This window comes from Sarcophilus harrisii, chromosome 5 (genome assembly GCF_902635505.1).
Source record: "Sarcophilus harrisii chromosome 5, mSarHar1.11, whole genome shotgun sequence".
In the NCBI taxonomy this organism is placed as follows: Eukaryota; Metazoa; Chordata; class Mammalia; order Dasyuromorphia; family Dasyuridae; genus Sarcophilus; species Sarcophilus harrisii.
Window position 1 is genome coordinate 274,065,290 of NC_045430.1, and position 27,529 is coordinate 274,092,818.

General features: G+C 49.4%; 1 protein-coding gene across 7 annotated transcripts in view; it reads left to right on the plus strand.

Moving 5' to 3' along the window:
• Positions 1-809: 809 nt before the first annotated feature.
• OSBPL3 (oxysterol binding protein like 3) overlaps positions 810-27,529 on the plus strand; it is a 126,297-nt gene continuing 99,577 nt past the window's right edge. For 5 of the 7 annotated variants that reach the window (XM_031940576.1, XM_031940580.1, XM_031940582.1 and 2 more), the window contains exons 1-2: positions 2,465-2,719; positions 18,834-18,940. Coding sequence is in view for 1 of the 7 variants with exons in the window: in XM_031940579.1 (XP_031796439.1) it covers positions 18,917-18,940 (24 nt within the window). In the remaining 6 variants the exon portion in view is untranslated. Of the gene's footprint in view, positions 931-1,054; positions 1,184-2,464; positions 2,720-18,833; positions 18,941-27,529 lie in introns of those variants that run through there. The other 2 variants (XM_031940578.1, XM_031940577.1) reach the window with 2 other exon arrangements.

Here is a 27,529-nt window from a genome sequence, read left to right on the forward strand (position 1 = left end):
CATTATATTTTGAATTTAGGAATATTTGGATCCCAGTTATATTTTTCACGTCAGATGGACCTTTCGGCCCACTGGTTCTTGGTTCTGAAGCTATCTCAGATGGGAAGGCTTGCATCGGAAAGTTGAGAGGAAGCAACAACTCCCATCTCCTCAGCAAAGGAGCCAGTGACTCTGCCAACAGCCCGAGATGCCGGGGAAGGAAGGAAAACTGTTGGCAAGAGCTGGAGAAGACGGATCCCGGCATTGGTGCCGTTTGGAGCCAGTGATTTACCCCTTTAGACTTTTAGATTGTTACTTTTAAAAATACAACCCAGCGGAGAATGCTAATTTTAGAGCATTAATAAGCTTGTTCAGGAATAATGGGCTGTGCGTGAGGCGAAATCTTTTTTTTTTTTTTTGACCAATTTTTTTTAAAGGGCCAGAGACTCTCACCTGCTTTATCTGGGGAAATAAAAACGTCCAGGGACTCTAGGGGCTACTTTTGTTCTCCTCTGGGCGGGCGGGGCGCAGTCCTGGGAAGGTATCACCTCGATGCACTATTGGGAAATCGTTACCCACACGCATATATAGACTCTTGCACGCACACGCACGCACACACATAGGCACACGAAGCTATTCCCGACAAGTAAATACTTCCCTTAGGATCGAAGCCCTCCCTCTCCCCCCCAGCCCGCAGTGGCGGAGTTCCCAGTGGGCACAGAGAGGGGGAGACTGGTGACAATAGGAAGCGGGGGAAGGGAGAGGAGGAGCCGGAGCGAGCCAGAGTCAGCCAGAAAAACGGAGAGAGAGAGAGACACACAGAATCCTGCCGAGAGAAGCAGGGAGATGGACAGGGGAGGGGGGGGAGGGCAGAAGGAAGGAGCCAGCAAATGCAAAGTTTGCCTTCCTTAGGTGAAGAAAAGAATCTTCCGGCAACTGCGGAATCTCCAGGTGAGAAAAGGCGGAGTCCAAACCCGGGAGAGTCAAGGGTGGGAGGGGAAGGGTTAAAATGAACCCTGGGGGAGGGGGAGGGGGAGGAGGAGGGCGGGGCGGGGAAAGATAGACTGGAGACGGGAGAGACGGACACTCGGAGACGCGCAGAGATAGAGTCAGGGAGACAGAGAAAGAGGGAGAGATGTAGCGCGAGAGGCAGGGAATGACAGCTCGGTCGCGTGCGCGCACGTTTCCCGCACTCTCTCCGAAGGTACGGTACAGGACGCCTCTCCCCGAGGGGGGGAGGGGACACGGGTTCGGAATCTCGGGATGCCGGGGCCCTCTCCCTGGCCCTGGGGAGCTTGCCCCCTTACTCCGCACGCGCGGGCTCGTCTCACCTCTAGCCCTTCCGCATGGGGGAGGGTGGGGTGGAGGCACCCCTCTGCTCCAAACTGAACTCTCCCGGAAAATCGGGCGGGGGAGAGGGAGAGGGAGACTGCTGGGAGGGAAGAGCCTGGCCCCCAACAGGGGAGACGGCAGCCGCCTCGCCCCTCCCTCCTGCCCCGGTTTGGGGTCGGGCGGGGGAAGCTCTCGGGGGTTTGCAAACGCGCGCGCCCAGGCCGAAGAGCCCTTTCATTTTTGGCTGCCTCGGGGCATCTCCGGTTTTCCTTCCTGCCCCATAATTCGCTTCCGAAGTGGCGGACAAACCCTCCTATTGATCGCCCTCCCCCAACATCCCCCCGCGCGCGGACACACACACACACTCACACACACGGACACACACACACACACGGACACACACACACAGACACACACACACACTTTCCGTGGGCTCCAGCGCCTCAGATCCCAGCCCGAAGCCTCCACATCTGCCTTCACCTGCCTCGTTTTCGCCCCTTCTGCTGCTCCCGGGTCCCCACCTGCCCCCCCCCCCGGCCGCGCCTTTTGCTTCCAGTTTGATCCCAACTTTCCCGGTCCCACACTCCCGACCCCCCGCTAGTCCGCGCATCCCGTGCGAGGCGCATCTGGCCCGGGGACATCTCGGTGGTTCTCATCGCCCGCCTCTCCTCGGCCCACATCTGTCCCCCCCACATCTGTCCCCCCCACATCTGTCCCCCCCACATCTGTCTCCTTGGTGGCCATTCATTTCCCTGAGAGAGCTGACCCCCCCCGCCCCCCCTCCCCTTCAGCCCAGCTCGGAGAAACGAGCGCGCCCTCGGGAGTTTCGGGCCCTGGGTTCAGATGTCACCGCTGAGGCTGCGGGTGATCGCTTCCCCTCCGGGCTGAATACCCCGCCCCCTTTGTGCAGGGAGCGGGCCGGCCTTTGTGGCCTCGGGGGGGGGGGTCCTACCGGCTCGGGGTCTGGGGCCCCTCCTCCGCTTCTTCCACCTCTGCCCCTACCTGGCCCGGGGGAGAGGCCAGAGCGCCCCGTGCTACGTCACGGAATCCGCTCGCTCCTCCCCCCGGCCGAGAGGCGGCCCCTGATTGGTGGCAGAGCGCGTGCCCCGGCCCCACGGGGCGCCCGGCCCCGCCCCGGCCCCGTGGGGCCCCGCCCCCGGATGGTCGGGCTCCGCCCTCCCCAGCCCGCCAGGCCCGGCAGCGCGGGCGAAGAAGTTGTGGCCGAAGCCGGGGGCGCCGCCCGGGAGCTGCCGCCCGCGCCGGCCCCGCTCTTCTCGCCCACCCCGGGAGCACGCGGGCGCAGCGCGAGGCTCGGGCCGGCCCCGCGTCCGGAGAGGCGGCGATGGCCCGCGGCGCGCGCCTGCTCCGCTGCCTCCCCGCCCGGCTCTCTTAACCTTGGCGGCTGCAGGTGAGCCGGGGCCCGCGCTGGGGGGCTGGGGGGGCTGGGGCCGGAACCAGGGCCGCGCCGGGCCGGGGGCGCGCGGGCTCGGGGCTGGGGGCGGCAGCCCCGGGCGCTCCTCCGGGCCGGACGTCTCCGCGTCTGCCTTCCCAGCCGGCGGTCCTCCCCGAGCCTGAGCCAGGCGGGCGCCCCCTCCCCCGAGCCTGAGCCAGGCGGGCGCCCCCTCCCCCGGGCCAGCCGGGCGCCCCCCTCCCCCGAGCCTGAGCCAGCCGGGCGCCCCCTCCCCCGAGCCTGAGCCAGCCGGGCGCCCCCTCCCCCGAGCCTGAGCCAGCCGGGCGCCCCCCTCCCCCGCCTGCCGGGCGCCCTCCTCCGAGCCTGAGCCTGCCGGGCGCCCCCTCCCCCGAGCCTGAGCCAGCCGGGCGCCCCCGCCCCCGAGCCTGCCGGGCGCCCCCGCCCGTGGGGCCGCAGCTGGGGGGGCCGGAGCGCGGCCGGAGCCGAGCCTGGCTGCCGGGGCCACGGGAGCCGCCTGGCCGGCGGTTGGCCCCGGGCACCGGTGCCCGGGCGCAGGGGTAGAGATGGGGGGGCCGGATCGGTCTGACCCCCCTCCGGATGCCGGCTCGGGAGGCGAGGTGCCGGGGCGCTTCTCCGCGCCCCCCGGAGGGGGGAGGGTCCGGGGAGCACCGGCAGCCTGGGGAGTTCCGGGCCGGATCCACTGGATGGGCGGGCCTGGCATGTGCCCACGAGGGCCCCGCCCTGCCCCAAAGCAGGGTGCCTCCTGCGGGGGATGACCCGAGCTGGGGTTCTGGCTGCGCGACCCTCCATTTCCCTTAACGCACCCTGGGCTCCGACTTCCTGAGCGCCGGAAACGGGGACCTTGGTGGGGCGCGGTTGGGATGGCTCCTTCTGGAGCTTTCCCTTTGCTTCCCAGCGTCTGCAGCCCTGGCAGCTTGAGAATCCCGAGCCGCCGGTCTCGTTGTAGCGCCCCCTTCCCCCCCCCTCCCCGCCCTCTCCAGCCTCCGTCTGGCCGCCTTTAGCAGCACCTGATCAGACCTGGGCTGACTTTGGGCCGAACCCTCTTCCTTAGGATTTGCTCTTACACCGGAACCAGGGCCATGTGGCCCAGGTTGTCTCCTTTACCTTGTGGAGTCTGCTCGTTGTTCTAATACTTGCAGGAGGCCTGATGGAACTTGAATCCCTTTGGTGGCTGACTTGGTGGGGAGGGAGGGGGAGATACCTGTGTAAGACTTGATTCTCTGCCTTCCCCCCAACCCCCAACCCCCCCCCCCCAGTCTTCTCTCCTTTCATGCCCAAACTTGGCCTCTATCCTGAGGCAGCTTCCCACCCTGTGAGCCACGTTAGAGCCGAGCCCTATAGCGCTGGGAAGGGGTGGGATGTTTGATGCCAGGATTGTGGCATGGGAGGCAAGGAGGCAGCCTGGCAGAGAGATGTCTGGTGGAGGTGCTACCCAGCCTCCTCACCTCAGAGATGCGTCCTCCCTGCCAGTCCCCGGGGCAGGCTTCCAGAGGGCCTGGATCCATTCCCCAAGTCATTGGTTCTAGTATTGCCAGCAAGGACAGAGCTCATTCCCCACTTGCGTCTGCCCGTCCCGTGCACCCCTTGTCTGTGTTCCTGCACCTCTGAGTACTGTGCCCCTTTCCCCTTTTACATCCTTCTCCTGGATAGAGAGAGCTGGTCTCCGCGGGCAGAAACCTTGGGCTCGAGTCCATAGGCAATTTTCTAAAACTCCGAAAGCTTAGGTCCAGCCTCTAATTCCATTACATATATTAAAGCATTTTGTCAACAGTTGGGCCCTGAGGCAACTAAAGTGTGATTGAATAATTAGATTAAAAATTAACAAAAGTGCAGGAATGGGGGGTCCTGGGGGTGCTGACTGGGCTTAAAGTCCCAGGCCTGGGGAGGTCAGATTTCGGTTCTGCCACTAGGAGGCTTTGGCTTTGTTGGACCCTTTCTCTCATTTATAAACTGAGGGGGGTTGAACTAGATCAATTAACCAATAAGCATTTTCCAAGTTCTTCATCTTTGCCAGACATTGCTGAGGATGCATAAAAAGGCCCAAGAGTCCTTTCCTTCTAGGTGCTTGCATCCTAATGGGGGACACCCCGATTAGGAACCTTGCACTACCTCAGAGAGTCCAATCCACCATATCTAGTCTCTCCTCATTCTCTCACTAACTAGCCATGCGACTTTGGACAAGTCATTTCATTTGCCTTATTTGTAAAAGGTTTGGATGATGTGATCTCTAAATCTCCAATATGGTTATGAAATGTCGATCCCTGATAAGGATCAAAGGCCTATTCCGAAGGGAATGTTACACCATTCCCTTTATAACTAATTCATTGGGTGGGTCATAAGAATGACGTTGTTGGTTGATTCCCTTTGGCTTTCCATTCAGCCCCGTATGTCTGGACCTGTAATTTTATCGACATAGGAAGCCCCTTTCATGAATGCAGAGCACAGCCGTGTTTGGGTTTTTATCTTGAGTCCAGAGTATTGAGACGTTCACTTGTCTATGGCTCTGAGGCTCAGGGTGCGTCAGAATCAGGACCAGAATTCAGCTCATTTTCACTCCCCATAATCACCTTTATTGGTACCCCTCAAGTTCACTAATTTGGCTTTAATTATAGGCTCATTTAAAGACATGTTGTGACCAGAGTCCTTTTGTCTTTAAAATAGGGAAAGCTCAGTTCAAACTCCACAGATAAAGAACAAGACCCAGTAACCTCGGTGCTAAGTCGGCTTCTCATATTTCTTTAATCTTTCCGTTGACTCTGTGATGTCCACAGGCCCAATTCTACCGAGTCAAGCCTTCAGGATGTTGCTTGAGTCCATGTGTAAAGGATTCTAGTTTTTAGGAGAAGACAAATCAATCAAACTAGAATTTGCTTTCTAGTTCCTCAGAGATATTATACTTTATAAAATATAATGATTTTAAGTATCATTTAGTATTTTTCATCATTATAGGCTATAAAATATAATTTTAGTAATATAATTTATAAAATATAAATTTTAGAATTAGTATTATTTAGTGTTTTTATTATTATAGCTTATAAAATAATTTTATTATTATTTATAAGATATGATAATTTGTAGTAGTTTTATTATTACACTAGCAATAACAAATACAACCCTCAATTTCAACCAAGAAACTACTGGGACTTGGGACCCTGTGAAGTCATTAATGCCCACAAAAGCCCAGATCTATAACAACCCACAAAAATTAAAATGTGTTTCTAGTAGATGTTGCCATATCACATGATTATAATCTCCAAATATCCTAGAAGAAAAAGTTTTCGATGTAATCCATGTCCTACCACCTGTTTTTTCTGCTCCTGGAATTGCCCATTAGATGCTTTCAAGGTGTCTAAACTGACCAAGCTGACGTTCCCCAATGCTCCTGGTTGCTTCCAAAATGAAGGTGACATATCTACCTAGGAAGTGGGCCGCAGCTTATTAAAATAAAAGACTATTTCTGTCTGAAACAGTATCTGATAACAATATAATACACACATACATGCCTAGCCCTTCAAGGTTCCAAAGAATCCTACCTATATTATATCATTTGATCCACATAATAATCTCTTGAAGAAGGTGATACCGTTAACCCGTTTTATAGAGGAGCCAACTGAGCTTCGGGTTCCAATTGTTCAGGTTCATACAAAATCTCTCTGATGGAGAATTGGAACTCTGATCTTTCTCACTCCAAGTCTAGTGCTCTGTCTACATGGTCCCCTGACTGCCTCCCCATCATTGATGCAGCACTTGCAAAGTGGTAGCTTCTACCAAGAGTAGAACCTCTTCCCATTTTACCGATGAATAAAGAGAGTTTTAACTGACAAGTGCAGAATCAACCCACCTACTGAGTGTCAGGGATGAAATTTGAATCCAAGCTTTCCTGACCCCATGTTGGGAAGAGTCTTTAGCCCTGTAAGTACCTACTGATTCCTCCTTAACCAGGATAATGTTATTCGATAGTAGTTCCTATTGGTTGAGGACTTTATCAATCACCTTTGAGACAAATGATACTTACTCATGGCATGATCTAGAAATACTGTTTTCTGAAACGTTAAAAAACAGACCAAAAAAAGATAGATTCTCAGTTTTCTTGTTACAATTGTGATTATCGCTATTGATTCAGGGTCACATTGAGGTGTACCTAAATGGCATTTTTCATGAGTTTTTATAGTGAGGATATATTCAGAGCCTGGTTTCTAACCTCGCCCTTAGCCAGACTTAACTAGGCCTTTAGTCAGTAATTGGATGGTTCCTTCCAGTTCCTTCCAAAGTTCCTTCCAAAGTTCCAATGCCTCTTTCATAGTCCTTGAGACTCCGTCGATCTACAAGCACTTACCTGGAGGTAAATGTTAGACTCTGGAAGACAAGGACAAACCAGATCTTACCCTCAAGGACTTCATTCTATAGAAAGTTCCCCACACTCGACCATAAAGCATCAAGGAAGGACTTTGGTGGTATGTTCAAGGCCCTTATAAGGAGAAGGGAGGAAACCCCCAGATTTTCCCAGCTTACTCCCTGAAGGAGAATCCCAAATTCTTACCCTTTATGCCTGCTAAACAGATAGTAGTTTATCAGGATATATTTGCAGGCAGATCTCTGTTATCTTCAGTAAACAAAACATCAGACAGATGTGGTATGAATAATTAACATCTTAGGATACCTTCTCTGTAAGCCTTGTACTGAACTAAGTCACAGATAGTGAAGGTGACCTATGAGGTCCCGTCCACCCCTAAGATTCCACCCTTTCCTTGCTTGTAGAAATTTAATAGATGGATTTAGGTTTCTTCTCCTGATGGCCCGATTTAGCAATCGGTGAGAGGGAGAAGGTAGAAAAGTAAGGTCACAGGTATTAAGCGTGTTCCTGAATCGATGCCAGGAGGCGATTATGGGAGAGAACTAGAGCTACACTGGGTTGTGGTAAAGGTGTGACCCATAAGAGGATGCCTGTGGCCTCTAGGTAAACACATAACTGTATGGGCCCTTCCCCTTGCCCTCTATCCCTAATCCTCAGGGGCAGAACCAGAGTTCTACAGCGAAGAAAGGGTTCGTTACAAGCCCCTGAGATGAAAAGTCTGTTGTTCGGTCAACATGTTATTTATATTGACGTAGAAGCACAGCAGCGGAGCTCAAAGGTGTCAAACCCAGGAACAGGCAACACTCCTGACTGGCTGTGGAACCAGAAGGGAAAACACCATGGCGCATCAGGGATGTTAATTCTTGATTTTCTAAATCACTGTGCTGTCACAGGGCTCCGTATGTATAGTTTCAGCTTGAGTTTGTTAGATGGAAAACCCTCCCGAAATATCTCCAGACCATTTCTGCTTTGTTTGCAATGCACTATGGGCCTTCCAGAAGTCTTGCTCTCCAACAGAACATACACTATAATGAGGACCCTGAATGTTCCCTCATCATTCCCCATTTCTTGCTGTTCCTTTTCCTTAGTTCTACAGCAACCAAACTGTCTTAGTTTGAGGGCTCCCCCTAGTGGCTGGCAGCCCTGTTAATGTCTTCATCCTCATCCAGGAGACCTTCTGCAATATGAGACTCTGCTTTTCCTGTTTTTTCCCCCCAGGCTTCTACATGTTAGTTTTTCTTCCACATGCCATTCATCCCTCTGTTCTCTTCCCTTTTCTGTTCAATTATTACAGAAAGATCCCAAATGTCTCCGAGTCCTCCTTAAGCCTTTTTTAAGGCCTCCAGAAATGTTTATTTACTATCACCCTTCAATGAAGGCCTCTAGTTTTCTGCTTTTGTGTCTTGTCTTCTTCGTTAGCACTTAGGGAGTTTTTTGCAAATTGCTTTATATGTTATTTCCTTGGGTCCTCATGATAATCCCATACAAGGTGTTAATATTTCCCCTCGTTTTAGCATGGAGAAATTTGAAGCTCAGAAGTAAGATGACTTGGCCAGGGTCCCACAGCTACCTTGAGCAGACACAAGATTTAAACTGTTTTCTTGACTCCAGGTTCAGTCCTGTTTCCATTGCACTATCTTAATGCCTTTGTCTTGGATTAGGAATCGTAGGAGAGTAGAGTTTCATGATCTAAATTTGGGGTGTTTCTTAATGCCCAGCAAGTGGGCGCTTAGTAAGTCAATATTTATTGTCTCAATGAATGAAACCCATTTCTTCCTATGCGTCAGTATTGATTTTATATATTTATACATACATATATAAATTATGAGTTTCTTGCCTTTCTTGTTTTCTGTTTTAATGCTTAGCTCAACAGTGCTGCTGTTTGCTTTACCTGAGCCTACCATTTTAACTTCACTATTAGTTGAGTACATCTTTTTGGACCAGCTTAAAAAACCTAATCTCTGTACGTAGAATTAGGAAATATTGGGGAAATGGATTCTGGGCTGCAAATGGCAGAGTGTTTTGGTGTATGACTTTTAGAGTGTTCTGGTATATGACTATATGCTCTCCTCCCCAGAATTTTTTGAGCAGCCTTAATTTCCTCCTATTTCCTTTCATTTCTGGAGCACACTCAAGGATGAGGAAGAGGAAGGATCCTAGTAGGACTTTGTAGGTGGGGTGTACAAAGCTTTCTTGGTCCATGAGACGCCACGTTAGTGCTAGAAGTCTAGTCACATTTACGCCAAGAGCAGTAATTTGCTCCGTTTCTTCAAATAATGAAAGCTGTCACGGGAGGAGAAATAAGATTTTCTGTTTGACCCCAGAGAGAGCAGAATGGAAAGCAAAGGGCAGGGGCAGCTGGGTGCTGCAGTGGATAGAGCACTAGCCTTGAAGTCAGGAAGATCTGAGTTCAAATCTGGTCTTAGATACTTCCTGGCTGTATGACCCTGGGCAAATCACTTAACCCCAATTGCCTCAGGAAAAAAAAGAAAGAAAGCAAGCAAAGGGCACTGGGGTGAGAGGTGAGAGATAATTCAAAAATCTTAAAGTTAGCTGTGCTAAAGGAAATGGTTGTTATAGGCAGCTAGTTGGGACAATGAATAGAGACTGAGGCTTGGAGTTGGGAAAACCTAAGTTCAGAACCTGAATATTACTGGCTTTGTGACCTTGGACAGGGCACTTTACCTCTCAGCCTCAGTTACCTCATCTGTAAAATGAGAATAACAATCATATCTAAATTAAAGGATTATTCTAAGGACCAAATGAGGGAACATACTTAAATTACTTTGCTAGCCTTAAAGTGCTACTTAAATGCCTAATTATTAGTTATAATAATAAAATAAAAATAAAATGCCATTAATACAATAACAATTATTATAGCCATCCAGAAGTATGGTCAGCCTCCTTCAGAGGTAGTGAGTTCCCCCTCACCTGAGGTTTTCAAGCAAAGGATGATGTCCTCTTATTGGGGACGTAGAAGTTGTTTGGCTAATCTGGGTGGGACTCCATGGCCTCTGAGGTTATCATTCTGAACATGGGACTTGGAGTCTTGAACTTCTCAACTGTATGACCACGAAAAAAATCGCATAATTTTTCTCATTTCAAAAATAAACATCATAATAACCTGTATAATCGATTGTTGGTTTGACAAAGGGCTTTGTAAATCTTAGGGCACAATTTGTGTCAGTCTGCCAGTAAACATTTATTAAGCACCTACTGTGTGCCAGGCACCGTGTTAAGTACTGGACATGCAAAGAAAGGCAAAAAGTAGCTCCTGTCCTCAAGGAGTTCTAGTCTAGTGAGGGAGTCATGGAACTAATCAAGAGATGGGAAGGAATAACATTAAAGGGAATTGGGAAGAAAAGGGTGTGTGTGTGTGTGTGTGTTTGTTGGCCTTTGTGGGGACTAAGATTGCCTAATGAAGAATTAACAATGAGACTGGAGCAAAAGATGTCCAAAAAAAAAATGTCCGGGCCAGGCAGATGATGAGAGAAAGAAGTAACCAGTGGACGCCCTTTTTTGTGTCCACCGTCATCATCCATGTGATGTCATGGAGCATGGAGGAAGACTCCCCCCGCCCCCCAGCAAATTTGATAGACCCTTCCCTCTCCCAGAGTTCACCATGGGGAAGGCAGGCACTAGAGCAGAACTGGTTAGTCTGGTGTGGATGGGCTGCGATCACAAGTTCATATGAGTGTAAGAACCTGCAGATAAAGAGACGGGAGGAGGCTTCCTGGCTTCCAAGCACTTTGTTCTTTGGTGGGGTACGGGTGAGGGAGGAGATCTACAGCATGTTCACAGATAAGGAAAGAAAATAATTTCCAGATGGGAGGAAAAGATGAAGAAAAGGCTTTGTAGGTGGGGGGGGGGGGGAGGAGGGGGAGAGACACCCAAGCTGTGTTTTCGAGGAAGCCAGGGGTTCCACAAGGTAGAGATGAGGAGGATAAGCAGTCGAGCTTATTTCTATTTAGAAAACCACCTTAACCTGTGGGCTGCTCGTGGCTTTTTCCTCTCAGGGAAATCAAAACCATCTTGAATCAATGTGAGTAGAAGGAGAGGTACTGAAAGGGGGAATGCCGATGCCATCGCACAGATAATTGTTTTGTTGGGAAGATCTCTTCTGTGTCTGGAGAAAAATCTGCAAAGGTCGGCCCCCTCCCTCAGCTACATCTGTGCCATGTGAAATTGCCTTCTGTGGCTGGGGCTGGGAGCCTGTGTGTGTGTAAGAGAGAGAGAGACAGAGAGACAGAGATACACAGATTGAGATAGAGGGGGAGACAATGAGAGAGATAGAGAGAGACACAGAGACACACACAGAGAAAAGAGACAGGGAGTGAGAGCGTGAGTCAGCCTAACATGCCTGCCTCTTCAAGCCCTCCTGAAAGGAGGCAGGAAATAAATCTTTAATAATGACGACATGCAAATTTAGAGTCCAGATTCAAATTACTGCCTTGTCAGGCTCCCCCAGGCCAGGATGGTTTGCTTGTGTAGGAGTGTCAGTCTGTTGGCTTGTTTTGCTCTTGGTGGTAGAACCATCAGGATAGGGGAGAAAGGGTCGGGTGACCTGAGGGTGCTTTTATTTCTGAAAAGGGGCAGAAACTCACTACTGGAGTGACTTTGGGAAACAGTTTTAATTGAGACATAAGAGAATAAAGTGTAATCTTCATCCTCCCAAGAAGGATGGCAGGAAGGTTTGGCTGTGAATGTGGGTCTAGGTCTGGCCTGTCATTATTTAATATTTATTTCCTGCCTACTTTCAAAAGGGCTTAGAGAGGGAGGCATGTTAGCCTGACTTCCTCTCTCTGTCTCTCAGTGACTGTCTGTCTCTCTGTCTCTGTCTCTCTCTCTCTGTCTTTCTCTGTCTCTCTGTCTTTCTATGTCTCTCAGTCTCTCTGTCTCTGTCTCTCTTTGTTTAGTGTTTTTATTTGGTTCCTTCCTAGAGAAAATAGGGAGAGGCCATTAGAGAGACAGTGTGGTGTAATGGATAATTAACTCAACTTTCTGAATGTGGACCTTTCATCAGCATTGTCTTGTTTGATACTTACAGCAAGGCTGGCTCACTAGTCCTGGCCAATGCCCTCACTCTATAAACTAAGGAAAGTCTATAGGTATTATTATTTATAAGTCTATAAGCATTTATTCAGAATTTATTAGATGTCGGAGAGTCGGGAGTGGAGCCAGGAGGGAGATGAAGTCTGCTTGAGCATTTCCTTAAAATGGAGGAAGTGACCCGTCAGAAGAAGGAGCCACAGGGCTGGAGGGTGAGAAGGCTGCCAGGGAGGAGGCATCTTGTGGGGTGAGAATGGAGGAGGAAGGAGGTGCAGTTTTCTGGGCTGCTTCCCACCTCATCACCAAGTGCCTCCCTCCTCTGCCTCTCTGCCATTCCCATGTGAGAAGGAGTAGTAATTGGGGCATGAAGCTGAATGGAGAAAGACGTTGGGGAGCAGGGTTGTGATCTGGAAAGAATCTGAGTCATCACCTGGGGTAATGGGGTCCTACCCTTAGAGCCAGCGGGAACCTTGGAGGCCATCATACCAAGCCCCTCATTTTACCAAGGAGAACACAGGCAGCAAAGGCCTGAGGTCACACATGGAACCAGAGGCTCCGTGTTCTCCTGTGTAGGGTTCTGAGAAGCCGTCCGGTCTAGCCCCGTCATTTACAGACTCGGGGAGAGTCACTTGGTCGAGATCCCCCGTGTCCGAGTGGTGGAGGACAAAAAGGACTGGGCTGGGAATCCGGGAAACCTCAGCCCAATCCAGCCATGGACACCGGATCTGGGAGGGCAGCCGCGTCCTTGACGCCTCCGAGCTGCAGGGCACTAAGCCTGGCAAAGTCACAGATTCCCACTGTGCTTCTAAAGCCATTTTTCAAAATTCCTCATTGATACGTCAGCATCTGACTGCTGATGTCCAGGGTGTTTGCCTGAATTCCAACCAAGCCAGATTTACAAGAGAGTAAAAGCTAAAAATAATTATTACAAAACAAATCATTTTTGTCCCCTCCCCTCTTAAAAGACATGATAGAAATAAAATAAATAAAAGGGGGGGGGGGAAGGACATGCTGGCCAATGACCGGGACTATTTTGAATCAGACTAACCATGTTTCTCTCTCTCTAATCTTAATTAAGCTTGAAGCAAACCCCACAGTATGGAAGCTAAACACATAAGGAGGAAATTGGGATTTGTTGGGGATCCTGGGGAGAGCTAGATTTAAGATAGAGATAGAGGGGGAAGCCGCCATTTGCCAGTTCTTCGGTCCCTCCATTCTCCATGGATGATTAATGGAGGATATTTTCTTTGAGTCCTCGATATGAAAATGGCAGAGGAAGAAGCAATTTAAATTCTTTTTTCCCCCACTTTTCCCACCTTGGGAATGCTGTCTTGAACTTTTAAAAGTCACCTAGATGAGGAAACTGAGGTCCAACCAGATTAAGTTACCCCAACAATCCAGTCATTCAGCCTCAGTTTCCTTATCTGTAAAATGGGATAATAGCAGCACTGAGGTGGTGACTTGCCCAGAGTCGCAAGAATACTAAGGTGGGATTTGAACTCAAGTCTCTTTACTTTCAGGTTTGGGTAACATCCTTTATCTTTAACTCATTCTTGGTCCAGTCCTCTTGCTCTCTGGGTCAGCTTTTTGTGGACATTCTCCAGGGAGGAAGCGGCCTCCAGCAGCTGGCCTCTTGCCTCTAGGTCCTGGGACCTGAGGCTGGGTGCGAGGACATCTGAGAGGCAAAGGGGGGCCTCAGGTTGTCTGTCTCGGAGCATATGAATGCATATTGGGACCGTGCTGTGTCCTAGACAGAACCCCGGTTAAAACCTGCCTCAGACATTTAGTAGCCAGGGACCCTGAACCTCAGTTTACTTGTCTATAAGATGAAGGAGTTGGGCTCAGTGGCTTCTAAGCCTCAGAAGGCTCCATGGCCTTAGAAGCCATGTGACTGGAGAACTTCCTTTCTCGGCTCCGAGGATGGATGTTCACGCGGTGGTTTGTGGGAAGGCAATTGAGCCGCTGGAGTGTTTCACTGATGCGGGGGATCCCCGCCATCTTCTTCCTCTTCTCTTTTCTTGGTCTCAAAGAATTACATATTTACCCCAAGCTATGTCTCAGCGCTTCATGGGTGTGTTCCAAGAATGCTAATTAGGTGGAGACACGTGTTTGCCCTTCCTTGATTGCCCCAGCATCCAGACACCTGCATTTCTCACTAATTACCCCTCACTCCAGCTTGCTTTGTTTCTCATTCAGCCTTTTCCAGTAATCTTGGCTGCAAGGAGTCAGCATCTGTGTGTGTGTGTGTGTGTGTGTGTGTTTTGGGGCTTGGCAGAAGGCTACTTAAAAACAGTCTCTGGTGCCCTTAAAGGCCCTCAGCCCCTCCACTCCGATCTGGATCTCTCTTGACTGCCTTGTTTCTTATTTGGACCCGGTGTTTTACATCTCACTTTGGGACTTTTTTTTTTTTTTTTTTTATTAACCCAGGAATGGAGTCTTTGAGAGCAGATTCCCCACCTGCCCCCACCTCAGGCCTCCAGGGGAGTCTGGGAAAGTGGTTAATGATTTCCATGGGATTTTAGAGAAAGGAGGCTATTCTCTGGTCGTGGGAACTCTTGAAAAGGACTCACTGTTCAAATGAGGATGGAGAAGATGGGAAGAGGAAGCTCCATTCCAAGACGCTTGCTGGTCTGGTGGTTGGGGGCCTTGCTGGGCTGAGCCCATGTCCGGTTTTCCCAACCACGCTTGCCTTTACTCCCTGGCAGTTTTCTGACCAGAAATCCCTGCTCTGAGGACTTAACCCTTTCATGTCTAGTAGCCCCACCTTGGGCTGCCTCCATCTCCATTGGTGAATCCCTCCATTTAAGGCACCACAGTCAAATCAAAACTTTCATTTCTTTGGGAGGAAAACAATAACATTATTATTTTTTTTAATTTCTGAAAAGGAAGTATTAGTCTACTTCCCCATTGGTTTATTCATCATCCCTGTACCTTTACAAACCAAAATAATCCCCACCCCCAACACTTCCCTATCATCAGATGAGATAATCTGTATAAAGCACTTTGCAAATTTTAAATACGTTTTGGTTGCTATTATTATCATTGTCATCATAACTCATAATAACAGAAATAGCCAGTAATATTTATAGAGGGCTTACTACATAGGAGACTCTATGCTGTGTTGAAAATGATGATCTCATTTAATCCTTGAAACAACTGTGGCAGGTATGTGCTATTATTATTCCTGTTTTACAGATGAGGAAACTGATGAGGTAGATCTTAAGTGACTTGCTCAAGGTCACCCCACTAGGAAGTGCCTGAAACAGGATTTGAACTCTGTACTCTAGACCTGGCTTTCTATCCACGGTGTCCACCTAGCTACCATTAATAAGAGATTTGCAGATTAAAATAAGTGAGATTTACCTCATACTGGCAAGAATGATAAATGATGAAGGAAATCAATGTTGGTAGGACCTGTGGGATGGCAAACAAGTCGATGCCTTGCTCATTGGCGTTCTGGAAATCAGACTGGAATTGTGTTAGGAAAACGACTAAACGAGTTGTGTCTCTGACAGCAGGTACCCCAGAGAAACATCTTCCCCAGTATAAAAATATTCAAGTATGACAAAAATTGTCGTCACGCTGAAATTTGGAGACTAGGTGGGGACCCCGTGACTGGGGAAATGCAGGATACATTTTGGTTTGCGGATGCGATAGACTCTACTAGGAGCCAACTCATGAACTGACACACAGGGCAAAGAAAGCGGACCGCTAAAACAACATCTCACAACTAGTAACAGATGAAGGCGCCACGTCGAGAAAACAGCACTTCCATCCGAGGCAGAGCTCCATTCAGATGTGGGAAACACTTTGTCAGAGAGGTGGTGGACCACGGGCGGGGAATGGGACATGCCCAGTTGTAGCTGTATTGGTCGGCTTGCTTTAACTGTTTCATTGCCTTTAATAAAGCTGGGTAGTGTGTGGGTGATAATTATTGGGTTAATTAAAATCCTTGAACAAAATTGCACTTGAATAGAATACAGGCTACCCTAATGCAGCCATATTAAAGGAAGCGAGTTATCCAAAGACTTTCTCAGTGCTCTTAGAAACAAAGGATTTGTTAGCATTTTTATTAATTTATTATTAATTTCACCAGACCTCAGCTCAGAAGGGCTCAGATTAAGGAATGAAGAGGACCTTGTGTACTCTACAGATCTGATCTCATTTAAAGTACTTATGGGACGCCCCACCCTAAGGTTTCTGATTGTATTTAGTTGGCAGCAGAAGTGCCTAGTGTGGGAACCTGAGAGCACAGGCTGGTCATGGCTTAGGAAATAAGTCCTGGCTGGGGGAGAGGGGGATGGGAGAGTGGGGGAGGGGGGGAGCACAATCCAGCCATGGCTCAGGAAATAAGTCCTGGCTGGGGAGAGCTGAGATGCAGAAAGATTAGGACTGGCCCAGAATCACATACTTTGCAAGTATCAAAGGGAGGATCTGCACCCGTCTTTCTGCCCGCAACTCTAGCCCTCTAATCCACTCTGGCCGGTCACCTCTTAGAACTTAGCCCAGTTAGATAAATCCCAGGCGTTTGTGAAGGGGGGGGGAGGGTGTCCCCGTGGGTCAGAGATTCCTAGACTACCAGGAATACTGGAAGGGACATTTCAGGTCATTCTCTCTCCAGTGGCGGCCGGAGCAGTATTCCTAAAACCTAGCAGTGACTCAGATTCTTCCCAACACAAAAACACTCGGAAATTCAATAAAATGGCAGTTGGACCTAAAGCCCCTTCCCAGCCTGGCTCCCCCGGCCTTTCAGGCTCGGGCTCCATTACTGCCCTTCCCACTTTGCTCCAGCCTGACTCCCTCCCTGCTCTCCCGGACCTTTGTACTCCTGTGTCTCCCATACCCAGAATCCTCCCCTTCCTCACCTGGTCGAGCATAACTCCACGGTCGCCTGCAGAGGGCTTTCCCGGATTTCTCAGCTTGTCAGAGTCCTCTCCCTCCTGAGGTTACTTTCTATCTGCTTAAATGTATCACTCTCCCCCACACTGTGTGTCTTACCCAGGCTGGAAACGAGCCCAGTCCCGTTGCTGATGAGCCTGGAGCTTTTGTTGATTATTTCCTATTCAGCCTGTTTTTATCCTCCTTAGTATATGGTTATTTATGTGTTGTCTCCCCCATTACAGTGTAAGCCCCCTGAGGACAGGGACTGCCTTTTGCTTCTTTTTATGTCCTTAGAAATTAGTAGAGCGCCCGGCACAGAGAGGGGGTTATCGACTGATTGATTGGCCCTTCTTAGGTCTGACTCTCTGTGACCCCATTTTCTTGGCAAAGGTACTGGAGTGATTGGCTATTTCCTGCTCTAGCCATTTTACAGATGAGGAAGCTGAAGCGGACAGGGTTAAATAACTTGCTCAGGATTATGTAACTAGTATCTAAGGTCGGATTTGAACAGGAAGACTTGCACTCTCCACTATGGTCCCATATGTATCAGAGGTCCAAAGTCAACTCATGGGCACATAGTAGGTACTTAATCTTTGTTGAATCAATCAAGTTCATAGCGTTTGCCCCCTGAGGCTTCATCCTATAGGTGAGGAAATAGGAATCTCAGAGATAAGTGGCTTGCACACAGTAGGTTCACAGTAACCTTGATGAGTTGATATAGAGTTAAATGTTGACCTTAGGTGTGCTGCTGGAGGGCTCCTGTGGGGCCATGTTTGGGTTCAGACTACCCAGTCCACTGAGATCTATTTATTCCTCTTACTCTGGATGAAAAGGCTTCCTCAAATCCCCCCCACTCAGCCCCCAAAGAAATTCCCATCTTCCTCTGCCTACTGCCCTTCTAGACTGCTTAGCTATCGGAGACTAAAGCCAGAACCTTTTCCTCAGCTGGCTTGGCTTAGGCTTCCATGCTGAACTGTAAAATCTGTCCCTTTGAGACCATAATCCATGCAGTCGCTAACCATACCTCCAGCCACGCTGCCCCGACTTCTCTTTTTTTTTTAAATTTAATAGCCTTTTATTTACAGGATATATGCATGGGTAACTTTACAGCATTAACAATTGCCAAACCTCTTGTTCCAATTTTTCACCTCTTACCCCCCCACACCCCCTCTCCTAGATGGCAGGATGATCAGTAGATGTTAAATATATTAAAATATAAATTAGATACATAATAAGTATACATGACCAAAACATTATTTTGCTGTACAAAAAGAATCAGACTCTGAAATATTGTACAATTAGCTTGTGAAGGAAATCAAAAATGCAGGTGGGCATAAATATAGGGATTGGAAATTCAATGTAATGGTTTTTAGTCATCTCCCAGAGTTTTTTTTCTGGGTGTAGCTGGTTCAGTTCATTACTGCTCCATTGGAAATGATTTGGTTGATCTCCTTGCTGAGGATGGCTGCCCCGACTTCTCACAGAGCGATGGGGGGCTCAGAGACAAGAAAGGGACAAAGTTTTTGGACTTGGCTTAGGAATCCATTTTGCTTATCTACGGATGTTTGTTACAAAGGTGTGGTTTTTTGTATGGAAGGGGAAGTGGGAGAGAAAATGGATTTTTAGGTGAAAAAATAAACCTTAAATGAAAAAAAGACCTGTGTTTATCATAGTTGACGGGCATTTGTTAAGCACCTACTATGTGCCAGGCACTATGCAAACACTGATGGTACAAAGAAATGTTGGGAAATAAAAGCATTTGTGTTTGAGTTGTGTGTCTGACTGAGCCTTCTGTTTTACTTTCAGGAATCTCTGAGCTTCTGCCCCCCAGAAGCCTTTGACTGAGGTCTCAGCTGCTGGGGACCTTCTGGCTGTGATTCCAAGCGGGGATGGCTGCAGGCCCTCGAGAGAAGGTAGGACTTTGGTCACGGGTTGGCGTTTGCAAGGTCACAGTGATTAGTCATCTGTGACTTTGGCTCAAGGTCTGCAACAAAGGTGTGGTGATACAGAGAGCCTTCCAGCTGGAACTCTGGGAAACCTCTCTGAATCACCTGTCAGCAAGCATCCGATGGACCAGAAAGAATTCACCGGGCCCACAAACATTTATTAGAATCCTACTCCATGCCAGCCAGTGGTGAGGGGCCCGAGATCGAGGTGGGGCAGACCCTGCCCTCGTGTAGCTTACCTCCTGTTAGGGAAACCTAAGTATAAACTATATATGAGAAAATTCAGGGGAACGTGGAGTTGGGGGAGAGGGGGGCAGCGAGGAGGGTTCTCATACAAGCTGCCAGCACGAAGAGGGATTTCAGCAAATGGGGTTTGTAAAACTTTGAGGTCTGCAAAATGTTCTGTGTGATCTTGTTAGAACCTTGCAACAAACAGCTTTGGGAAGTAGCTACTGAGGGGCTCTTCCCCATTTTCTGGAAGGGGAAACGGAGGCTGGGAAGTTAGTGGGCATTTAATAAATTTCGGTTGCAATGAATGGATCCTCTTGCTGTGCTGAGCAGTGGGTGAAGCAAGAGGCTCATAAGGTGCTTTCCTGCCTTCAGAGAACTTGAGGCAGCCGTGGCGTAATAAACTCTGAGTGGAAGCGCCACGAGGGCGAGCCTTGTTTTGTTTTTGCCCTGGATCGTTGGGGGAAAGAGCACTGGGTTTGGTTTCAGGATAAATGATTGAAACATTTAATAAGCGCTGAATCCTGGGAATTCTGATGGCAAAGTTAAGTCCGACAGCCCTTGTTGCTGTGAGCTCACCTGGTAGTGAGCTCTGGAAGGTCTTGGCTGAAAGGCAGATTTGAATCCTGGTTCTGCTGTGAACTAGTCATGTGATCTTGGGCAAGTCCCTTTACTTTTTTAGGTCTCAATTTTCTTACCTATGAAAAAAGGGAATCCTAGCTCTGTTGTGAAGTCAGTGATGCAGAAAATGTACTTTTGGAGGCTTAAATGCTTGGCAACTAGGTGGGATGCGACGTCAGGGAGACCCGAGTTCAAATCCAGCCTCAGACGCTTAGCTCTGTGACCCTTTGTGCCTCAGTTTTCCCCTCTGTAAAATGAGCTGAGGAAGGAAATGGCAAAACCATTCCAGTATCTCTGCTAAGAAAGCTCCAAAAGGGGTCACAAAGAATCGGACGCAACCGGAGAACAAATGCTAGCTTTACTGAACTGGTTTGGAGAGTGCTTAGATGGACCATGGGTGACTCATCATTATACTAATTTCTCCCCGTGGGAGAGACAAGAGGTAACATGAAGCAGTTGGCCACGTTTCAGAGAAAACACGCTGAGTAGCAGAGTGTGCAGGAAAAACACTCACCTTGGCGTTCCAAGGTGAGCTGTCCGGCCTCATTAATCAACAGGCTTTTGACAGAGTAATCACGTTTTTACAGTTTGGACCAAAGTCTAGTTAACCTGGCTGCAAGCTCCGAAGAGGGAGAAACCATCGTGCATAGAGAATGATGTCAGGGCCTGGCTGGCAGACCGGAAAGGATGCCCGAGGGTGGGGAGGTCTCCGGAGCAGAGGAATTAGCGCTTCCGTCTTTCGCCCCATGGGGTGCTGATGGGAAGGAGGGAGGTATCCTCTTGGCAATGAGAGCCCAGGGGTCAAATCTGAGTGACTCAGTCTTATTTAGCTGCTTTTGGTGTTGGTTCAGCGTCTTGCTGGGTTCCCCTTCCATGGATGGCCTTGGAGAGGAAAAAGTAGATCAAGAGGCTCAGCTCAAGCTCACAGCAGTCAGTGATCATGGTTCTGAGACAGAGGCTTCCCTTGACTTCTGGAGGAAAAAATGGAGCTACTTGAGCATGTGGGACTGACAAAGCTGCCTTATTTTAGACCACGGCTATAAGGAAGCTTTAAGACTTTAAGACCTTTTTTGATTTTTCTTGCATGGTGTTAGCATAAAACAGGAACTGGACCAGATCTTAGAAGGCTTCTGCCTTATAGATGAGAGGACTTAAACCCAGAGACAGGAGGGAATTTGCCCCAAATCAGGGTGGGGCTGAGTTTTAAACCCAAGACTTCTGTCTCCAAATCCGCAGCTCTTTCTAATATACCACACAACCTCATTTATTTAGTGACTTCAAGGCTTGATGATTGTTTTCATGTCATTTTTAAAATTCTGAATTTAATAAACCCCAAATAATATTTCCAAAGTTACATGTAAAGAAAAATAACAATCCTTTTTAAAAATTTAAAATGAAAAAAAAATTTAAATTTGAGTTCCAAATTTTTCCTCCTGTCTCTCCCCTTTGAGAAGCAAGCAGTATAGCGATTATATATATGAAGCCATACAAAACATTATCCATGTTGCAGGAGAAAGTACACATAGACACGTACACCCACACACAACACCCACACACATACACACACATACACACACACAAAACCAACCAAGAAAAACAATAAAAAATGTCTGCTTCAGTCTGCCCTCGGAGTCCCTCAGTTCTCTCTCTGGAGGTTCAGAGCATCCTTCATGATGGCTGCTTTGGAATTTTCTTGGATCACTTTTGATCAGAGCAGCTGAGTCTTTCACAGACAGTCATCCTTACAATATGGCCGTTACCGTAAACCTAGTCTTTAAGAACAAACCTGTTAGTCCTCTCAGGCTCCATCTGTGGCAGAGACATCTGGGAACGTCACCGTCTGCTGCAGAGCAGGGCCAGCGTGTGACCTCTGCTTGGGATGCGTTGTTCTGTCCATGTGTGGATCAAATGACTTCTTTTTATATTGAGACCTCCGGATTGTACATGAAGCAGAACAGCCGAGGGGTCGGGTAGGGATTCTGAGGGCCTGGATTTGAGTTCTGCCTCTTCTACTTACTACCTGTGTGACTCTGTGGGATTCAGTTTTGATTTATTTCCATAGACTTTAAAAAACAAAACAAAACCTTGCTTGCTGTGTTCAGGATGAAAATTCAAAAACAAAATAGAAGATAAATCCATTCCTCAGGGGGCTTACTTTCAACCAGGGGAACATGGCCTGTAAAAACAGGATTCTTTTGTTTGTCATTTATTCTGAAAGATCCAATTCAGGCCCGTCCAACAAGCAAGTAGGTGCCTTCTCTAGCCTGGGTCCTGGGGTACGGAGAACAAATGTGTCCTGCCTTGAGGGGGCTTCCACTCTTGGTCATGGGAGAGGGGACAATGATGAATAGAGGGGTCTGGTATTTGGCGATGCAATCTCTTTGGAACCGGACTCACACCAGATCTCTGGGTGAACACAAATCCCCAGAGAAGAAACACATGTGTGTTTTCCCCTCTCCTCCACTCACATAATATGACGGGGCCGCATTTGCTTTGGCAGTATCGGTTCCCCTTCAGAACCTGCCTTTGACCTCAACATGTGCTTGTCCTTCGGGAAACGGCAGGAAACGCGGACGCCCTCTTTCTGGTGGAAGAAAGGATTTCTGTGCAGACCCGTGGCTGCCAAAGCCAAGGAATGAATCTGTCTTTGTATCTGCCAGTGCAGGGATCCAGGAGCTCATTGAATAACTTGAAAGTACCAGTGTGTCAGAATTTCGAATTTTTGATCCTTCTTTCACATCGCTGTGCCTTTTTCCCCTTCTACTTTTCTGGTCTTGCTTCACTGAGTTTATTTCTTAGGTTGACTCTAGTAAGTTGACTCTCCTGGAGGGAGCCAGTAACTCGCATCCAGGGAGTGGCTAAGAATCTCACCATTGATGTTCAGTCCATTTTTAGCTGATATATTTCTTGCTTGCCTCTATCTTGCCTGAGGAGCTCTATTATACTAAACATGCCCGGAGAAGAAATAAATGGCATCCCTTTAGGTCCCTTCCAGTTCCATAGATCCTCACAGGTTTTTGATAGTGTTTCACTTTGCCTTCAGAAGCTGCATGAGCTGGGTTTGGAGTCAGAAGGCGCTGAAATCAAATCCTAGCTTTTTGACTCAAGGCATATGGGACGGGATCTCATCTGCAAGTGGAGCAGGCTGGGCTAGCTGGCCTTTGAGTGTCCTTCTGATGCTAGGTGCTAATCCGTGATCCTGGGGAGTGTGACTCTGAAAAGGCAAACGCTAGGTTTGGGAAGGAGGAAGGCAGCAGGGTGAAGAGAGAGCCCAAAGTGAAGCTTGCTCTGGGTGGAAGCCAGGAAAGGCCATTCTGTTTGGCAGAAAAGCTCCGCCTTTTGGGAACCGATGGCTGGGTCCACTCAGAGGAAGCATTAATGTCAGCATCCAAAGGAAAGAAAGGAGAAAGAGAAGGAGCCACGTGGTTGGGCTGTACCTCAACACGTCCAAACACTCGGTGGATCCTCCCCGTGTGAGAAATGGAGGAAAGCAAGGACATTGCTTCTGGAAGTTTGGTCCATGTGGAAGAACTGATGGAAGGGTCAGAAGGCCTCAGGCAGCAAACGCTCCAAAGTCCCCTCCCTAAGAGGGGAGCCAGTGCTCCTAGGAGACTACTGCCTGGTTTTAGTGGGAAGCGTGATGAAAGGCTCCCAGGATTACTTCCTCAGAGGGCACAGGAAGAGAAAATGAGCAGAAGGTGTGACTCGAGGTCTGGCTAAGCTGGATGCTTTGTGGCTGAAATGGAGAAGAGTAAAGTGATGGACTTAGAGTGTATCTGACCAGCTGCCACCAAATGGTACCCGATCAGTGGGTGGAGGGGCAACATGGGGGAGAGGCCGTACCCCATAAGATGAAGTCTGCAGTGCTTGAGCAAGTATTTATTTCTGAAATCCATGTTGAAAGCAGAAACGAAACAACCCCCCCCACCCCCCCTGCCAACCCCACACTTTACAAAACCTCTAACCCAGGGAGGAAAAAATAGCCACCCAAGGAGGGAACAGAAGGGCCAGTTTTCTGGCTCCAGATCTGGTGCTCTGTCTTCAGCCCCAACTAATAGCTTATATTTCATAACTTTCTGTCCTGTTTTGCTGTTTTAATTTAGGTACTACCTGGTTAAAATACTTTAGATAAGAAATTGACTTCTAAAAAAGAAGCCAGTTAACCCCTACCCACCCCCACCCACAGAGGATTACCTTAATTAAAATCCCCAGTAAAATACTAGCTATTTCCTGGGTATATCCCTAAACTGTCTGCCTTAGTTTTCTCAACTGTAAAATGGGAATAATCTCAGTACCTATCTCATTGAGTTATTGTGGGGATGAAAAAAAAATGAGATACTATTGTAAAGTACTTTGTTGCAGAGCAGGTGGACGTCTAGAAGATAAAACAATGACAGAAAAGGCCCATTTTTCTGAAAAATTCAAACTGATTTTTAGCCTTCAGATATTTGAGGGCCATTTTGTTTGAACTTTGGATTAACGCGGCCATGGTGGGTCGGGAAGGTGGGGGCCGTGACATGAGGGAGGACAGGATGCTTCATTCGTCTCCTTGACGCCATGAGTCAGGAGTGAGCCCGTCCTCCCGCCTTGCTCTGCCAGCCTCCTGACAGCTCTGAGAGGCCCCGGGTTAGCCTGGCACTGGAAGGCTTCGGATGAGTGAGCACGGCCTGCAAACCGAGGCAGGCGGGGGCAGGGGCAGAGAGGCTCGCCTTCCCTTCGGGATGTGTCCGGGCATGGTGCCATCAGTGCTCGAGGGCAGAGGGAATATTTTGGAAATCCTGCTTGAGGCGGGCTTTGGTTTGCTTGCAGGACCCTGGGCAGTGAGGCAGGGGGGACTCATGGGGGCTCTGTCCGTTAGGGTTAGATGAGAGATCTGGGAGGAGAGAAAAAAGCTCTTTTAAGACATCAAGGCTGTTTTTGTGCTCCTACGTTTCCTGGTCAGTTTGTTTCCAGTTTTCCACCTGGAGCCACCGTCGATGGTTGAACAATTGACAAGCCCTTTTTGTCCATGAAAACATGGATTCTTCAGTTTGGAGGGAGCTGAGGTAAACATCCTTCCCAGCCCCACCTTGGAGCCCTTGCGCCTCTGGCTCTCTGGGCCCGTCTCTGGCTCTCTGGGCTGGCCTCTGGTGCTCTGGGCTGGCCTCTGGTGCTCTGAGCCGGTCTCTGGCGCTCTGGGCCGGCCTCTGACTCTCTGGGCCGGTCTCTGGCGCTCTGGGCCGGTCTCTGAAGCACTTAGGAGCCCACGGGCATTCTTCCACCTGGCCAGGCTGCTGATGGATTTCTCTGCATCATATGCCTTTGTTAAAAGGGGTGATTCCACTCAGAAAAGCAGATAGAGGTATAGATTAGGGACTACTGACAGGAAAAGAAAACATCATTAACACATTTCTATTCTGATATGCACAAAAGGAAAAACGAAGGTGAAAGCATAAATGATAGGATTACTTACTTTTACTATTTATATTAGTTAATATATATATAATTACATTTAACATACAATTAATTATGATAATTTGCTATTACTGTTACTGATAATTATAGAATATTAATTACTATGTTGAATTTTCTATATTCTTTTAAAACAGTTAGCGTTTATTAAGTGTCTGCCTAATATGTGCTGGGTGGCTCAGTGGATGGAGCACTGGGTCAGGAATTGGAAAGATCTGACTTCCCCCCCAGCCATGACTAGCTCTGAGACCTGGGCAGATCACTCTGGCTCTTTCCCGCCTCCCTCATTCTCAGGAAAACCCCAGGGAGGGTTGAGGGAGCCAGTCAGCAGCGGAGACCCACGCTTGGTCAGAAGGCTGGGTCCAAACGGGAGCGGGTCAGGGGCTCTTTGGGTGGGATTCTCACCGGCTCTCGCAAGGTCAGTGCGCTGTGTGCTTTGGAGCCATTTGTTAAAGCCCGACAGGGGTGTTTCTCTGGCCGTGGGATCTCGGGGTTGGAGCCGGAAGGAGTCCGGGAGTCGATCTGCTCCCCTGGAGGAAGAAGCCAGTGGCTGCCTGGGACAGGAGCTGTGCTCCTCTGCGCCTGCGCCCGGGCAGCCACAGCAGGGAGGGACGGCGGGCACAGTGGGGAGCCTTTCCTCCGAAGGGCCCTGAGTTTTTGTCCCCAGAGAGGCGACTTGGGAAAGGCCAGGGGCAAAAGAAGGTCTGCATCGGGCTTCTGCCTGGCACACGCCATGGGCACCGGGCCCCAGGCCGCGGTTCTGCAAGGCTTGGTCCAGCAAAGGTGTCACATATACTGGCGGGGGCACTCCTCAGTGCTAGTGCCTTGTAGCGGGGAAAACACATCTGAGCCTTGAGCTCTCTCGGTCCACCTCTCACCCACCCATCCATCAGTCTAGCCTTCTGTTATTTATGCATTCATCCTCTCCCCCTTCTCCCTTCTACACACACACACACACACACACACACTCTCTCTCTCTCTCTCTCTCTCTCTCTCTCTCTCTCTCTCTCTCTCCCTTCCTCCTTCCCTCCTTCTCCTCAGTCCCTGCATTGATTGGTCACCAAATATTTATTCAGTACCTGCCGTGTGCTGGGCGCTTGGGACGCCAAGTGCCTGCCAGGGCTCACATCTGCAGGAGGAGGAGGAGGCTGAGAACATGCGGATAAACACACCCAAAGTGGACATGAGGTAATTTGTTGAGGACCCCGTAGCCTAGGGGGGAGGGGAGGACCCCGCAGCTTAGGGGTTCCCTGTGAAAGGGAAAGCAGAGTTGATCTCTGAAGAAAGCTTGAGATTCTAAGAGACTGAGGTGAGAACCAAGTTCATTCTGTGCATGGGAGGGCACGGCCCCTGCAAAGTGTGGAGGCAGGAGATGGAGGGTCCTGGGTTAGGTTCAGTTTGACTGGAGCTCAGCATGTGGAGGGAGTGATGAGTATCGGGGCCGGAAAGGTTGAGTTCTGTCCCCCAAGAGCTCGACAGCAGCGACTCCCTCTGAGTTCCTGTGAGCACGACCCGCCATGCACACTGTGCACGAACCTCCCGAGGGTCTGTCCCTGGGGCTGCTGGGATGCTTGGGGTTCCGACCCTTTCAGGGAAGTCATGGGTCTTTCCCCTCCCCCACCTTGCCCTGGTCCTCCTGCCCAGCTCCCCGTTGTCTCCTGTCCCCGAGGGGAGCAGTGGGGGCGCACTGCCTGTTCCTGGTCCCCTCCATGGGCCGCAGCTTCCGTGTTCGAGTCCTCGCTGTCTGGGCCGGATGGAATCACTCTCTGCAGCGTCTCCTCCCCCTCCCGGCCCAGCTCCCCCTTAACTTGGCATCAATGAACACCTCTTTTTAGAGCCTGATCTATTCTGGAAAATGGAGGAACTAACACCGCCCCCTTGCACTACTCCTCTCCCTCTCCTCTCTTCCCGACTGTCTGCGAGGATGCTGGGAAAGGCAGCCTGGAGACCGAGGCTCCCCGCGGGCCTGGCACCTGGGCCCCTCGTCCCAGACCCCTCATCCCGGGCAGCTGGACGGCCTGCGGAGGGGCTCAATAAGGCTTTGGGGGAGGGAGGCAGGGAAGTAATGGGGGTTCTTGGGGCGTTTGGAAACAAGTCCCTTCTGGAACTGGGCCAGAGGCCCTGGATTCTGGTCCTGTTTGGGGGATTACACCCAGATGGCTTCAGACCGGGGTTTGACCTCTTCGGTCATGGCTGCTCCTCTGTAAAATGAAGGGGTGACAGGATCTTGGAGCTGCAAGGGACCCCCAGCCACAC